This window comes from Chelmon rostratus, chromosome 8, assembly GCF_017976325.1.
Source record: "Chelmon rostratus isolate fCheRos1 chromosome 8, fCheRos1.pri, whole genome shotgun sequence".
In the NCBI taxonomy this organism is placed as follows: domain Eukaryota; kingdom Metazoa; phylum Chordata; class Actinopteri; order Chaetodontiformes; family Chaetodontidae; genus Chelmon; species Chelmon rostratus.
The window spans coordinates 20,434,084-20,448,574 of NC_055665.1; the positions used below are offsets into that span (position 1 = coordinate 20,434,084).

The 14,491-nt window shown below is 40.5% G+C and overlaps 1 protein-coding gene across 4 annotated transcripts in view; it reads right to left on the bottom strand.

Moving 5' to 3' along the window:
• The window catches only part of cobl (cordon-bleu WH2 repeat protein), a 53,597-nt gene that overhangs the window by 30,243 nt on the left and 8,863 nt on the right, over window positions 1-14,491 (bottom strand). For 2 of the 4 annotated variants that reach the window (XM_041942975.1, XM_041942973.1), the window contains exons 3-8: window positions 9,996-10,190; window positions 8,139-8,349; window positions 5,274-5,502; window positions 3,725-3,769; window positions 2,908-2,996; window positions 2,520-2,588 (exon numbers count right to left, since the gene is read on the bottom strand). In XM_041942975.1, the coding sequence (XP_041798909.1) occupies window positions 2,520-2,588; window positions 2,908-2,996; window positions 3,725-3,769; window positions 5,274-5,502; window positions 8,139-8,349; window positions 9,996-10,190 (838 nt within the window). Of the gene's footprint in view, window positions 1-2,519; window positions 2,589-2,907; window positions 2,997-3,724; window positions 3,770-5,273; window positions 5,503-7,715; window positions 7,857-8,138; window positions 8,350-9,995; window positions 10,191-14,491 lie in introns of those variants that run through there. The other 2 variants (XM_041942974.1, XM_041942976.1) reach the window with 2 other exon arrangements.

Genomic DNA, 14,491 nt, shown 5'->3' on the forward strand with positions numbered 1-14,491 from the left:
AGGGGCCACGGGTTGTCAGCAAAACAAGATTTTCAGGGGGTATTAACACACACACACACACACACACACACACACACACACACATATATTTATATATGTGCGTTATCACCAAAATAAAAGGAGTACTGCAATGACCCATACACAGAGGACAGTTCACCTGCACTGTGTGGCCCCAGTTGAGACTGATATTGCACATATCAATGTGTGTTAGCCACAATATAAAGTGAGCAATACATGAACAATATGAAGATAGCTAGGGGGGACTTTTGGTTCATGAGCTGAGAGCATCTTTAAGTAGAGTGTATGATGTAGCAGTGATGTAGAGTGATAATATCATCAAAGCTATTTAAGCTACAGAGAAATCATCGAAAACCACCAATATGTGTATAATCCTTGCATGTACAATCGTGTTTACTGGTGGGCAAATCACTGAATATGAGCGGCACTGGAGTTTTGAGGTCTGAAAAATGCTTTTACTGTTGTGAGGCTCCCAAATTGTTGCTTCTATAATTGCATATGATCGCTGTAATTAGGAGTTTGGGACACATAGGATGACCTCCCTAAGTTGATAAAAATGGTTTAACCCATGCCTAAAAGTGGGTCCAAAGTCCGGGCACTCTGAGAGTGTCGGTTAGGGCCAATTTGCTACTGATACTTGTGTTACTTATACTTATCAATGTGTGTTTTAAAAGAAAAAAAAGAAAAAAATCAAGCATATAGTCCATGTTTGCTTCAGAGTCAGCATTGGCCTATAACATGATGCTCTCTGACCATGTTAGTGATTTAAGACCACACACACCGGCACACACACACACACATAGACACACAGTAGTTAAGCCCCTAATGAACAATTAGAGATAAGAGGCTGGGCTTTTAGTGCTAATGTAGCCAAGGTTGGGTAATCTGATGCCTTCAGGCTGATAACACTGTGTGTCTATGTGTGTGTGTTTGCTTGAGTGCATGTGTGTGGTCTGATAACCCTGGTTGAGAAACAATCATATCAGAGAGAAAAAGTCCAGCTGCATTAAGGCTCATTGGAAAGGGCAACATGGCAGAGATATAGCAATACAAATGCACATGTTAACATTTTAAATATATTCTAGAAATTCACATCAAAGCAAATGCCACATACTCTGTCTACATTAGTTTGAATATTTAATTTATACTCTGCTGCCATATCCCTTTCCTCCTCATTTCCTTTCTGTTATTGCTATTCCTTTCAAAAGGAAGACATGTAGTCAGCGTCTGAGGCAGACATTAAAAAGAGGATGAGGAAGTGCACAAAGACAGCTTCGGCCCTGAAAGGGAGGATAATAATGGCAAGTCAGATGCTCTGTGTTGAGGGAGACACTAAGAACAAAGCGGTAGAAGGGCGCAGAAGTCGAGAAGCTTTGTGCTTGGCGGGATAGTGAAGTGAACCAGAGAGGGCGTTTTTACAGCTAATACAATCAAAGGCCATATTGATCTGAAGTGAGCCACAGTGGCTGCTGCTGAACCAAGGTTCATGGCTTCAAAATCAAATTAAGATGATTGAGTTATGGATATAACAGGTAGAGAGCTGCTTAATGCTGCGTCTAAATGTACGTCTGGTGTAACATGGATGTACAACACTGCAATGGATGTAGGGAGTTTTTAATATTTTGGTGAAAAATAACAAAATTCTATATTTTATTTGTTAATGTTTTTTATTATTAAATATGTATGATTCAAGCTTCATTCTTAGGTGACTGACAATTAGTCAAATCTTTCCACCTACCAATATTGTATTGTACACTCCCTTATCCACTGTGACTTTCGGAGAAAAGTTATAAATACAACTATGTAACACTATTCCCTACAGCCATTTCATTATTCAGTATTCGTTTGTGGGAAATCAAAGTGGCCAAGAACTGTGGGCAGCACTGTTACTACTCCTCCTTGGGCAGACGATGAACAGGCCTCTAAGACTGCTGACTGGAGACAGTTGCTGCCCTCTAGAGGACATCTGTCGATATGACAACATTTTTCAAAACACACCCAGTTTTCAATAGTCCAATCCAGAAAATATCTCTAATGTGCCATTTTTAGTGGTTCATCACAGTCTACCATGCAGACGGGTATAGGCGTTCAGTATATTACTTTATCAGAGAAGGCTTTTATGATATACACCAGGCTTAATACCAAACCAGAGTATCAGCAGCGATGCTAGACATGGAAAAAACAACAGGAACCCTCCAACCCATGTCATGAAGCTCAATGCCACTGACCAGCAATAAATAATAATTATTTTTGCTGTGAGTTTAAAGTGAAAAGTCACAGAATTATTGATTTAACCCTGTAGTAATGTTTCAGGCTTGTTTTGTAGCTTTTGCTGTTACTGATTTAAATCACATTGTACGGTTTATTCTGTCCACCCATAGTATATGACGAGGAATGCTTCAGAGACAAGTTGAGATCCCAATAAAAAAACTTTGATTTCATTTATCACATCTGGAAGAAGACGTGATACGTGAGACTTCAGATGTGTTAGTAATACTTACATTAGATTGTGTTTCTTCATTTTGGATTATTTTATCATCACAGTCCATGTCCACAGATGTTGTCTCTGTCTGCAAACGGAAGGCACAGCTAACATGCAGCATTCAACTGTTCGGCCATGCAATTAGCCTGCGTCAGCAATCAATCTGAATAAGTATGAATGGCATGCACCACACCAGGTTAGTTTGTTCAGAATTTCACAAGCTCATATTTCTTATGGTATTTGTGTAAATAAGATGCTGCTAAACTTTATTATGATGGCATTAATGTTGCTCTTAATTCAATAATTCCAAAGCAATCTTGTATATGTATGACCAATATTATTTATATATATATATATTTACTTCAATAAATTTAAAAAAAAAAAAAAAAAAAAGCTCAGCATCTTACTTTGGTTTTCCTCTTGTTGAACTGGAAGATACCCAGAAGGCCTTTCTTCTCTGCTTTACCCAGACTGGTAGTGCTGGAGCGAATGGAGTCTACGAAAAGAAAACAAAGACAAAGAGGAGAAGGAGAAGAGTTGGACATGTTAGTGTCAGCGCCTCATGAAAGCATTCATGAGGAACTGAGTAGATGTTAGTGACAGCTGATCCCGGCATGCAAAGGTTAATTATTTTAACAACAAAATTGAGAGTGGGCTTGCCATGATAGTGGAACACTATGAATTTACAGAGCACTCTCACACGTAAGCCAATTTGGATTGATTCCTATGAATTCATTTGCTTTACTCAATAAGAGCTGGAGCTGAAAGAACTGGCTGACTTTCCTCAGCAGATGGCGCTGTAGCTTTATTTTTCTCAAAAACCACCTCGATTTAACCTTCATGGTCTACAAAGCAGTAAGTAAGAATGTGCCATGATAACACACTTGGCTCGAGGACAAGCAGGGAGAGAAGGTAAACTAACCGTAAAAAAAAATCACAGAGCTGGACTTAGGGGTTATTTGGATTCCTAGAAAAGCAGCAACTATGTTAATAATAAGTCATTCAAAAGGATGGGGATTGATGAGGTTAACACAAGAATCAATATTACAATGACATTAAACCAACATAACATTTCTTTAAAGACAAATAACTAACAAGCAAACATGCATGTCCAACGCAGTAAAAAAGCAGTGTTAATAAGCGAGCAGCATTACGTTGGGTTAAAAGCTCCAGTTTGTTGGAACCAGCAACACTAAGACAGACAAGACTTATCATTACTAATACCTGAGTGGTAAAGAGCAGGGACAGAAGACATTTTAGGCTGGAGAACTGGAAAACATAACAAGATTTTAAAAACACATGGAATCACTCATGGATAACTGACCTGCATCAAAAACAGTCAGTTAATTTCTGTTTGCACTTCCGTAGCACCACAACACATTTCCTTAATAAACTGTGTTATGTGTCCTTCATTATAACGGTGAAAGGTTAAATACCAAGACAGAACCATTACATAACAGCATTTGACCATAAACATTATATAATATTGTAAATGTCCTTGCTTTTATCTTTGATAACCATAAACCACAAGCTTTTGCTCTACGATGACACTCCATAACAACAGCAGTATCTATCAGTGTCAGTGGGCGTGGACTGTTACTATGGTAATGAACCATAATATCAGATCTTGGACGGTAAGTCAACTTTCTACTCGATAAAGTACAGCGTTTTCCCATTAGTGTAGAGACCAGACACATTGCATCTAACAAGGTTCATTTAAATAACATATTCTGGGAAGCCCAACACAGGCGTATATTTCTGTTTATGCTCTGTTGTACCTGCTGCTGCTTAAACCAATATTGACTCTGACTGCGTAAAACCTGATGTCAACAAATATTTACATGCTAGTCACACTGTACTGCAGAATACAATGTAATGCTGGTTTTGTGGCACATTACACTGGAAGCATTTTAATGAGCTGCTACCGGCTGGGTTTCAATGATATCAATACCATATGCTTCCTATATAGGCACAAGCATGCTCTGTAGATAGACAGTAGGTAGAGATTCAGGCTCAGTCTCAGTGCAGCCACCTCACCCTTGTTCTACACAGCCAATCTATGTTTGCAAATCTGTGTCGAGGCTTGGACTTATGGAGGGCTGTCTTAAATTAGTTGGTAGGGAGTGGAAGTGGTGCTGCTCACCTACTGTCCCAAAACAGATGCTCACATGACAGACAATTAAAAAACATTATGTAAGTTCTGTGGTGACACTTTCTTATTCTCATCGTGCATATCAACCGTTGCTACATTTCTCTAACACTGCCTTTATGGTGATTGTAGAGAAAACTGAGAATAAACTTTCAGTAAAGCAAAAACTCTATACAGGTACAATATATTTTTGCCCTACTGTTAGTCAATATGTATATCATTTGTCTTACAAAGACACTGTGGTTTGCTAATAGCATGTGCTAGAGTAATTGCTTTGGGGACAATATTAATTTGCAGGCCAACAGATAACAGAGACAAGTCACCTTTCAGTATCCTTGATGATGTCTACTTTTATTAGCTTACTAACATTAGCCACCACTTTCACAGGGCGTAAACCAAGGTTGGGCTCTATTCATTTTTAATTAATTGTATTCAACAAAGGGATTTTATTAAAAAATAAAAATTCCATTAACAGCAAATCGGTGAATGATTTTATTATTTATATATATATATATATTTATATATATAAGTTTGGCTATGTCACGGGAACTTTGGTTGAAATTTAAAAGTGAATGAATTGCAAACAGAAAATTACACAGACACAATCAAGCGGTTAAGGTTTACCTAGGCTCTGATCATGTACGTAGAGCTCCTTGATCCCCAGATCTGTCAAAGATTGGTTCAGCGGCAACTCGTGGCGACTGATGCTGTCCTTCAGGAGCAGGACATGTGCAGGGTCAAACTCACACTTGTCACAGATTATCGGTATGAGAGCCTGGAGTGGTACAAACGGGTTGACCCGAAACACTGCTTTCTGGCTGCCGTGGTAGTTCACCATCAAGCGCACTGTTTTCTGATACAGAGAGGGGAGATGGGTGGAAAAAATGGACATTAATGTCTAAAACTGCATGAGATAAAAGGTCAAGGGGGGCACATTTTTGTGGCCATTGGAGAACGCTTCCCATTCTGCAGTCACACAAGAGGAATTTTCATTTGATACATCTCTATAACAGGCAAAAAGGAAAGACGGTGATGTCAGAAAAGGACAAAAAGAATCAAAGCAAATGTGATATATGTGATTATATGAGCAGTTCAATGATGACCATCATTATATCAACAGTAAGTCTTGACCATAACAACAAAAGACACTGTGTGTGTGTGTGTGTGTGTGTGTGTGTATATATATATAAAACCTGTGATGCTGTCTTTGGAGTTTGATCTACTTATAGAGAAAAAACAAAACATATGAAATGTAAAATATGTGGAGAGGAGAGGAGCAGAGAGACAGACAGACATTGAAAACCACAGAGACACTTCAGTAATGAGTAACTTGAGGTTAGACTTTGGAAGGGACAGAAAAAAGAACATTTTATAGGCGAAAGATGATAATGCCTGTGTGTGTGTGTGTATGTGTGTGTGTGCGTGTGTGTGCGTACATGAGTGTGATCATGGACGTGTGTGAGTATGAAGATAGTTAATCTTACAACACTGCATAGCGTTCTGTTATGGAGAACAGAGAAGCTCGGTACAGCAGTCTTTATCACAGAGTGGTTCACATCAGCCTCTATAAAAACACACACACACTCATAGGTCAAGAGCTTTTATATCAAGTGTTTCAAGTAAAGTGACATTCAATGTTATGTGTCACTATAGGGAAAGGCACTTCAAATACATGAAAGCACTCAGAGATCAGGCTTCTGCCAAGATCTAATGACTTCCACAGTAAGCCAGTAGTTTCACAGTCAAAACTGTTGTTCATAGATGACAGAGTAATCATACGTAAGACAAGTACAGTGGGAGTGCCTTGTATATTTAAAAGCAGGGTGATTGGGTGATGGTGCTAGACAAAAGTCATGGATGTTCCTGAATTAATCTGGGGAGAGTGTGTACATGTGCCCAAGTCTTCTGCAAATCTGACTAGTAGTCTTCCAAAAGGCTGACAGATGCAGGCAATGACCTGCTGTAACTCTGCACCCTGACAGAGGCTTCATCACAATCAAAAAGCCTAAGTACCGTCAGGTCAGGTGTTCACTCCAAAACATTGCAGCTGTGCACATCAGTGGCAATGCTTTAACCTGAGATTGAAAAGCCAACTGCATCAATTTAAAATGCCATTTTACAGTAATATCACATTCACATGTTTAATCTCATTGAAATTAAATACAGACCATCCATTCACTGTGTCATTGTCCCTATTTCTGTTCAGCTTTTATTCCTCATGAACCAGTGAAAGGTACTGAGCTGCTGCTGCTGCTGCTGCTGCTGCTGCTGCTGCTGCTGCTGCTTGAGGTTAAAGTTTGCCTTTCAAAAAGATGGTCATTCATTGAACACTTGATTCAAGTGTTGGATGCAAAGTTTACACATGCTTGATGACTGTTGGCTCCAGTTACTACTGATAACGTTATACTGATGGTAAATTGTAACGCAGTTTACTGAATCAAGTTTTGCACATTTTGTCCATATGACACTATATGCAGCTCCACAAACTGCATCCATCAGAATGATCATGAAGCTTAATTACAACCTTTATCAAACAGAACATTGTAACCTTCTTGAAGGTTTAAATGACTGTTGTATTAGATGGCATTAAGTTAAAGGTTTGGTGTATCTAATAAAGTGACAGCTGACTGTACAGTATATCACACATTGATATTTTCATTTTAACTGCTGAGACTGGTGGAACAATGAAAAGACAGAGAAGAGGAATGACGGACAGCACTGTCTGAAATAGCGTCAGTCTCTGGCCTGAGGCCAGGCAGGGTCAAAGGGAGAGAGAGCAGCCAGTGAGCCCTGAGAAGAGCAGAGAAATAATGCATGGTAACTAAAGGTAAGGCACTCATCAAATATTCAAACTGTAGGAGGAGAGCAGAGGAGAGGCAGAGAAAAAGGGAAAGAGAAAGAGTCAGCAGAAATAAGTTCAGATAGGCAAGTGAGCTGTAAAATCAGATGACCACAAGACAGAGAGGAATACAAGTGATAAAGACAAAAAAGGCACACTGGAAAACAGTGGATAAGAACCGACTCTAATGTCATGCTCGGCCTGTTTAATCCCAGCTGGCTTCCTACCTTAGCATGGGCCCTTACAGGTTTCACTGGCCCTGCTTTCTGCCAGCAGTCAGAGGTAAAAGGTAGAGAAGGGAGGGGCGGACATTACACAAAGCTACAAGGTAAGGAGCTATGCATATAGTACATGACGACTGTACAACATATAATATAAGGGATTCTGGATTACATTAATCTACATAATATCAAAACATGAGTGGCTTTGTTTTTTTCAGATTCACATTATTGTGTATACTCTTATTATTAGAAATATCAGATGTCTCTGCAATCAAAACCCACAAGAATCCAAGCCAAGCCTAGCACAGCTACTTTCAGCAGGTTTTAAATTGATATTGATATGTCATGTACAAAAACAAAACTTAAATACAAAGCACACGTGACAAACAGAACATCCAGATCACAGTATCAGGCTCCTCAGTTACTCACCTCTGGCACTTTGGGCGCCGGTCTGCGCACCACTTTCTCCTCCCAGACTTTCTCCTTGATAAGGACACAGGCCACGTTGAGGGAGCCCAGCAGCGCGTTGGGCTTGAACCCCAGAGTGTGGCCCTCGGGCGACAGCAGCTCCAGGGTGTGCAGTGCTGGATTCAGGTGGTAGCGGCTACACAGCTCGACCAGCAGGTCCATCAGCGCCTTACTGAGAGAGGGAGGAAGAGAGACAGAAGAGTGGGGGAGAGAGAAAGTGAAAGGGGGGGTGGAAGAAAGAAACACAGGTGGAGATGCAGAGAGAGGGAGGGAGAAAGAGAGGGAGGCAAGAGGAAAGATAGGGTTACAAAGCCTACCTAGCTTTAGCTCCGGTAAAGAGGATGGTAATTACTTCATACAACAGAACAGAGACACACCTGATGTGCTGAGAAAGGATGGCTAATTGATAGATACAAAGGATATGACTTTTAACACTGAGCTGTTTTCACAGACATACTGTAGATTGAGAGGCAATAGCACTGATTTCGACATTAAGAGCAAGTGGCTGTCTTGTAGCTTTTGCCAGAGGATTGAAAACAAAGCCCAAAAAACAACAAGAGAAGGCAGAGAAGCCAGGCATCACATGCTGTAGATGTAACGTGTGTGGTTTATCTAGACAGAAGCTCTAAAGAGCTTCCCAAAATAAAAGGGCACTCACAAAACATAGCGGCATCGAGAAGTAATGACAGGCAAATTGCAGAGTACGTGTTGATACGACAAACTAGTCGACATCCATCAAGCCACAGGAGGAGCTCTGAAGTCTGCTTCATTGCTTTGTGTCTGTTTGTGTGTGTGGGGGGGTTAACTGATGACGAGGCCAACAGTACTACCTGTCAATCCTCAGATAAAGAAACCAAGAGACAGTCTCCAATGTTTTCTGGGAACAGCCAGATCGGATGACAGAACTGAGAGAGATACCACTACAAAGGACACCATTGACAATCACTAACACACAGTCACAGTCTACAACTAAATTGTTACATGCTTCTTAAGATAATTTGGAAGCCTGCATGTTCATTAACAACACACAATCACTATCCGAGAGGAATATGGAATGACGCCTCGGCCTTATCTTATCTATGGCCATATGAGCAGTCACAGTATCAGGCTCTGATGTTGTTATTGAGCAGTGTCAGAAGGTGAACTCAGCCCATCTGAAGCTAAAACATAACATTATACATTCCTTTCTCAGAAACTATCTAGAATGAGGAAACTAAACACCTGATAGGCAACCTCATTATCAAGGCCTGTACATAGCTTTACCCTGCATATACAGTAGCTTCTTTTTTTAAGGTAAAAAGGTAAGTTTCCTTTTTGGTTAAAAAAACATATTTTTTAAAAGTAGCACAGAGACGCATACTGGCCTGTAGTTTATCCATGTTTTTTTAGGAGCACTTTGTTACTCTGTGCTTGGGAGGAATCCCTGATTTTCTGCCCCAAAGGAGAGAACCTCATTAGGGGCAGAGAGCAATAGCTGGTGAGCCTTCGTCTGTCAACTCTCTGGGACAAAGCTTCTCCTGATTCTGGGAATTGGACCCCTTGACAAGGCCTCACTGGCACAGCAACCCAAACAGACCCAGAGGCGACAACAGGTCTCATACTGTTTGTCTGGTGACTGGCAATGAAGGTCACAACATAAAATCACATTGCTCTCCAAAGCAACAGCTAAGATCCTTATAGATATACATTATTTCATGTAAATATGGAATAATGGATATTTATTATACACAGTATTCATGAGCAAAAACATGTGGTTATGAGACACACTGGCACACTGAACAAAAGGGAGTCATACTCCCAGAGTCTCTGCCCTCTCACCTGCCATCCTCTGTTACAGACGTCTGGTATCCCTGTGGTAGGGTTAGCAGTAAATCCATAGAGGGTGTCAGCATGTTCTCCTTGGCGTCCATGCCTGATGTCCCTCCTCCATCAGGCACAGTGTTTCTGAAGATGCGGCGTGGGGCAGGTTGAGGGGCCTGCGGCGGAGGTGGGGCGCGTGTCTTCATTCTCCTCCTGAGAGATACATGACAAAGACACACAGAGATTATTTGTAGTTCACTATATTGTATCAGGTTTTCCATGTTGGACTTAAAGACGGTGAGTTCGGAAAACAACAAGCACCTAATGAACACAATCAACAATCATATTTTTTTCTGTCTTTCTGTGTCGGTTCGTGACAAAACCCTTGTCTTCATAGATCACATCTGTTCTTAACACTCCACTGAATAATAATTTAATAATTCATAATAACACCCTATCACTCCTAAGCACTCTTACTGATACTTCTAGAAAATACTGCAGTGTCACGTAATCAAAGTCTGCTTTAAAAAGGATTATTCTGAAGGAAAGTGATTAACAGCCTTACTTTAACGCAAACTACATCCCTCATCAGATCTTATTGCATACCTGGGGAATACATTTAAAGACACACTCACACAATATCATCAACATGTAATACTACAATATGAATATCAGGTTGAGTGAGATGCAACAGTCATGTGTTTTAGAAAAGCGGCTGAAACCTTCTGATAAAATGTTCATTTTGGAATTATAACACCAAAAACTATTCAAAGCAGCAACATTAAAGAGTCATAAGGTATTTGCTTGGCTCAGGTGCACACCACGCATTATTTAGTGCGCTGACAATAGCTTATTATTTATTATTACCATAAAAAACAGATAGCAACCACACAAACCACGGCTCCTCCAGCATGTGGGGAGACGTGTCAGATGTCAATGACATGCTGGAGACAAGATGCTGCTATCTGCACATTTGACCTCGGCTCAACATAAACTGTACTTAACCTGACAGACACAGCTGATTAGGCAGAAATCAAACACTTCACTCTGCTAACAATGGCAAATAACTATTCTATAGCACACGTTTCAGCATGCACACATTCCCTCTCTGTCTTCACAGCACAAATATTAGCCTTAGATAGCAAAAGAAAAACACCCCACTCACGTCACAAACAGCCCTCGAGTTGATTAAGTGTTCCAAAAGTGTTATATATCAGACTGTTTATAAATCCAGTTCCAAGGATTACACACCCTCTCAGACAGAACGTGCGTGTTTGATTCAGCAGCGTATAATCCAGTATCCTTCAAGGTGCTCCTGCCCGGTGTAAAGGCTGCTAGGGAAGAATGTATGTGAACACAGCACGGTGAGCGGACTCTAACCTGGCTACAGTTAACCATTAACAGATAAGTCGGATATCAACTAACTCTCACCCACAAGACCCATAGTGTCATTGACTTATTATGCAATGGAGAAGATTTTTCAGGGACTGCATCATAGGACTGACACACTACACTTTAGAGCATTGATCATAATCAAGTCAGGAGTCTAATCATAGTGCAGATCATCTCTAACCACTAACTGCAAGGTGCTCTGACGAAAAGTGCATTTAAAGGCATACAAGAAATGGAGAGAAGAAAAAAGACTTTCATGAGCAGCTTAGAGACCTGCAAATGCATGAGATAGATTTTGTCTGGTGAGTCTGTTTTTTTTTTTTTTTTGAAGGTAAACAGAACTGGGTTATGTGGAACTCTGGGACTGGGCCCTGGCCAGGCTTCACACAGTCAGCTAGTATCCTTCTCTGCCTCTCGCTTGCTGTTTGTCTCACCATAGCATTTCACTCTCCCTCTCTCTCTTACCCTCTCTCTAACACGCACAAAGAGTCTTTTAGGAAAAGCTCCGTCTCCCACAGAGTTAGAATGAGCGAGCGTAAACAGAGAGAGAAAGAGTGAGGGAGTAAAGAAGAAGCAGAGAACGAAGAGCAGGAAACCCTGCTCCGGCACAGGGGGGCAGTAAATGCTGAGCCGGGACTGAGTTACAAATGGGCTCTCTCTCTCTCTCTCACACACACACACACACACGCACACACACACACACACACACACACACACACACACACAGAAGGTTACTAATGGATCTTTCGGAACCACTCAGTTCTTCTCACTTGACTAAACAGCAAGGATAACAAGGACATACTTCTTTCACTATCCTCACTATCAAATCTGTTAGCTTTTTGTTTCACAGGGTTAAACGCAAAGCTAACAGCTTTGCAGTTGTTTGTTTAGGCTTGAGGTATTTATGGCACTCAAATTCACGTTTCTAAAAACTGTTCTGTTCTAAAACAAACAGATGCTGAATTCATCTCAAACTGCCAAAGGCGCTGCAGACTCACGCGGTCTGCAGTAAAATCATCCAGGACATCATGTGAGCTGGCTACACATAAGTGGAAAACAACGTCAACAGAGAACATCATGACTGGAGTTTATGTCCACAGTGTAGATCAAATATAATACAACAAAGACTGTTGGCTATTCTCCCCAGCAGGTAAATCACATCGCACGTCATGCTGTCACTTACGTACAATATAGCTAATGTAAAAGTGTTGTGGAAAGTATTATTTTGAAAATATTACAGATGAGTTGTGCATACCTTCCATCACCCACCAGACTGAGTTTAAACAAAAAGAATGTAATCCTTGCAAGTTACATTTAATGTCAAGGTTAAATTTACTCATCTCATGCTCTTCAGCAAAGAGAGGTAATTGAATTGATACTCGAACAAAGATGATGCAGTTGTTGTGGAACATAGTGTAGACGCTGCTGCTATTCTTAAATTACAGCTATTGTAAAACTTCTGGCTTCTTCAAACGAGAAAAGCACAACCTGACAGTTGCAGGGCACTCATATTTCTATTTACTTAAACCACAGTTTATGGGGCTGGAGACAAGTTTGTGGTTCATGATAATTCATGATAAAGATGAATATATCAACTGCATATTTATAACAATACAGTACCAGCTTTCTGATTAATTATGAGTAAGCATTCTAGCTCCTGCGAGTGCATTTCAACACTGCTTGCGAGCTATTACTGACCATGTTGATGGCGGAGCAGTCATCTCGCTGTGACACATGTTTCATTCAGCTGTTTACGGTGTGTATGTCATTGTTAATGGCAAAGAGTGCAGCTCAAGGTTTTTTAAGTTAGTTACTATAGTCTGGCTGGTGGGGAGACTCTGATGCTGTCTTAATCCAATTAGACATACAAGGGTTTTGGATGACTAAAAAACAGCATAAAATGAACCATTATTTAGACAATGCAACATTTGATCAATAAAATAAAACATCTGTTAGCGTAATATTTAAGTGGGCACAAACTGTCATAACCTTACCTTTGTTCTCAGTGAATAGTAAGCAACACAAACAGTGTAAGACATAGACATTAAACAGCCTACCAATCATCCTATTTTGCTGTCTCTGGGCTAGTCTCTTTAACAGATTAGTCTCAGTATCTGTGTGTGTGTGTGTGTGTGTGTGTGTGTGTGTGTGTGTGTGTGTGTCTGTGTACGTCAGGTCCTCCTCCCTGACCCAAATACAACCATGCTCACTCCTGATCAAGGCACTTAGGATAAATGTGTTTGTTTGCATGTGTGCGACAATACAATACAGTGTGAGTACAGGACAAAATAAAGTTATGCCAACAGCACAGATTCAAAGCTGTCCCATACAGAGATGGAAAAGCAAAAACAAAATGCTCTTCAAATTACAGGTTTGGTGAGATCAGTGCAATACGTGTACAATTGAAATCCATGGATGTCACAGTTAAATTACTGTTATTATTATTGTTATTGTGAAGTGAAATTATATAACACAGCTCAGACACACTGAAGACTACTGAGGTTTTTTGCTGGGGAAAGAAGTAAATGTCAGTGACTGTATTTATCCCAACCATGGAAACACAGACTAAAAAGTTCCCTCTGTGGAAGGTCTTAAAATAATGGAATATATTAGTTTGTGCTCTGAACTGTGCTCTGTCAGCACCAACCATACCAAACCTTGATTTAAGGCAGCAGAAAGAGCCACAAACTTTCATGCAGTCAGCAAGTCAGTCAAAGAGACAGTCACTAAGTTAGACAGACAGACAGACATGTCCCCAGCCAGAGACATGGACATCCCGTCAGATGAGAGTCTGTTCAGTGTCAGACAATAGGATCGCTGAAACAATGAGGCACCATTCTCTAATGAAGACAACAGACTGGGAGTGGAGCACATTAATTGGCCAAAAACAAAGCATGGACTGACCCACATTCACTATGACAACCTTTGTACATTCTGAGAATACAAACAATGGGTGAAATCAAAGCACCATACCACTCTACAACGACGTGGCGTCAACCTCTCGTCAGTTGAACAGGTAGACAGAGACCTGTCTGACCAATGGCACAGGTGAGGACCATGGTGTCAGAACAATCAAGGAACATTAATTACGAGACATTGAGAGACGTCATTTCAGTGACATG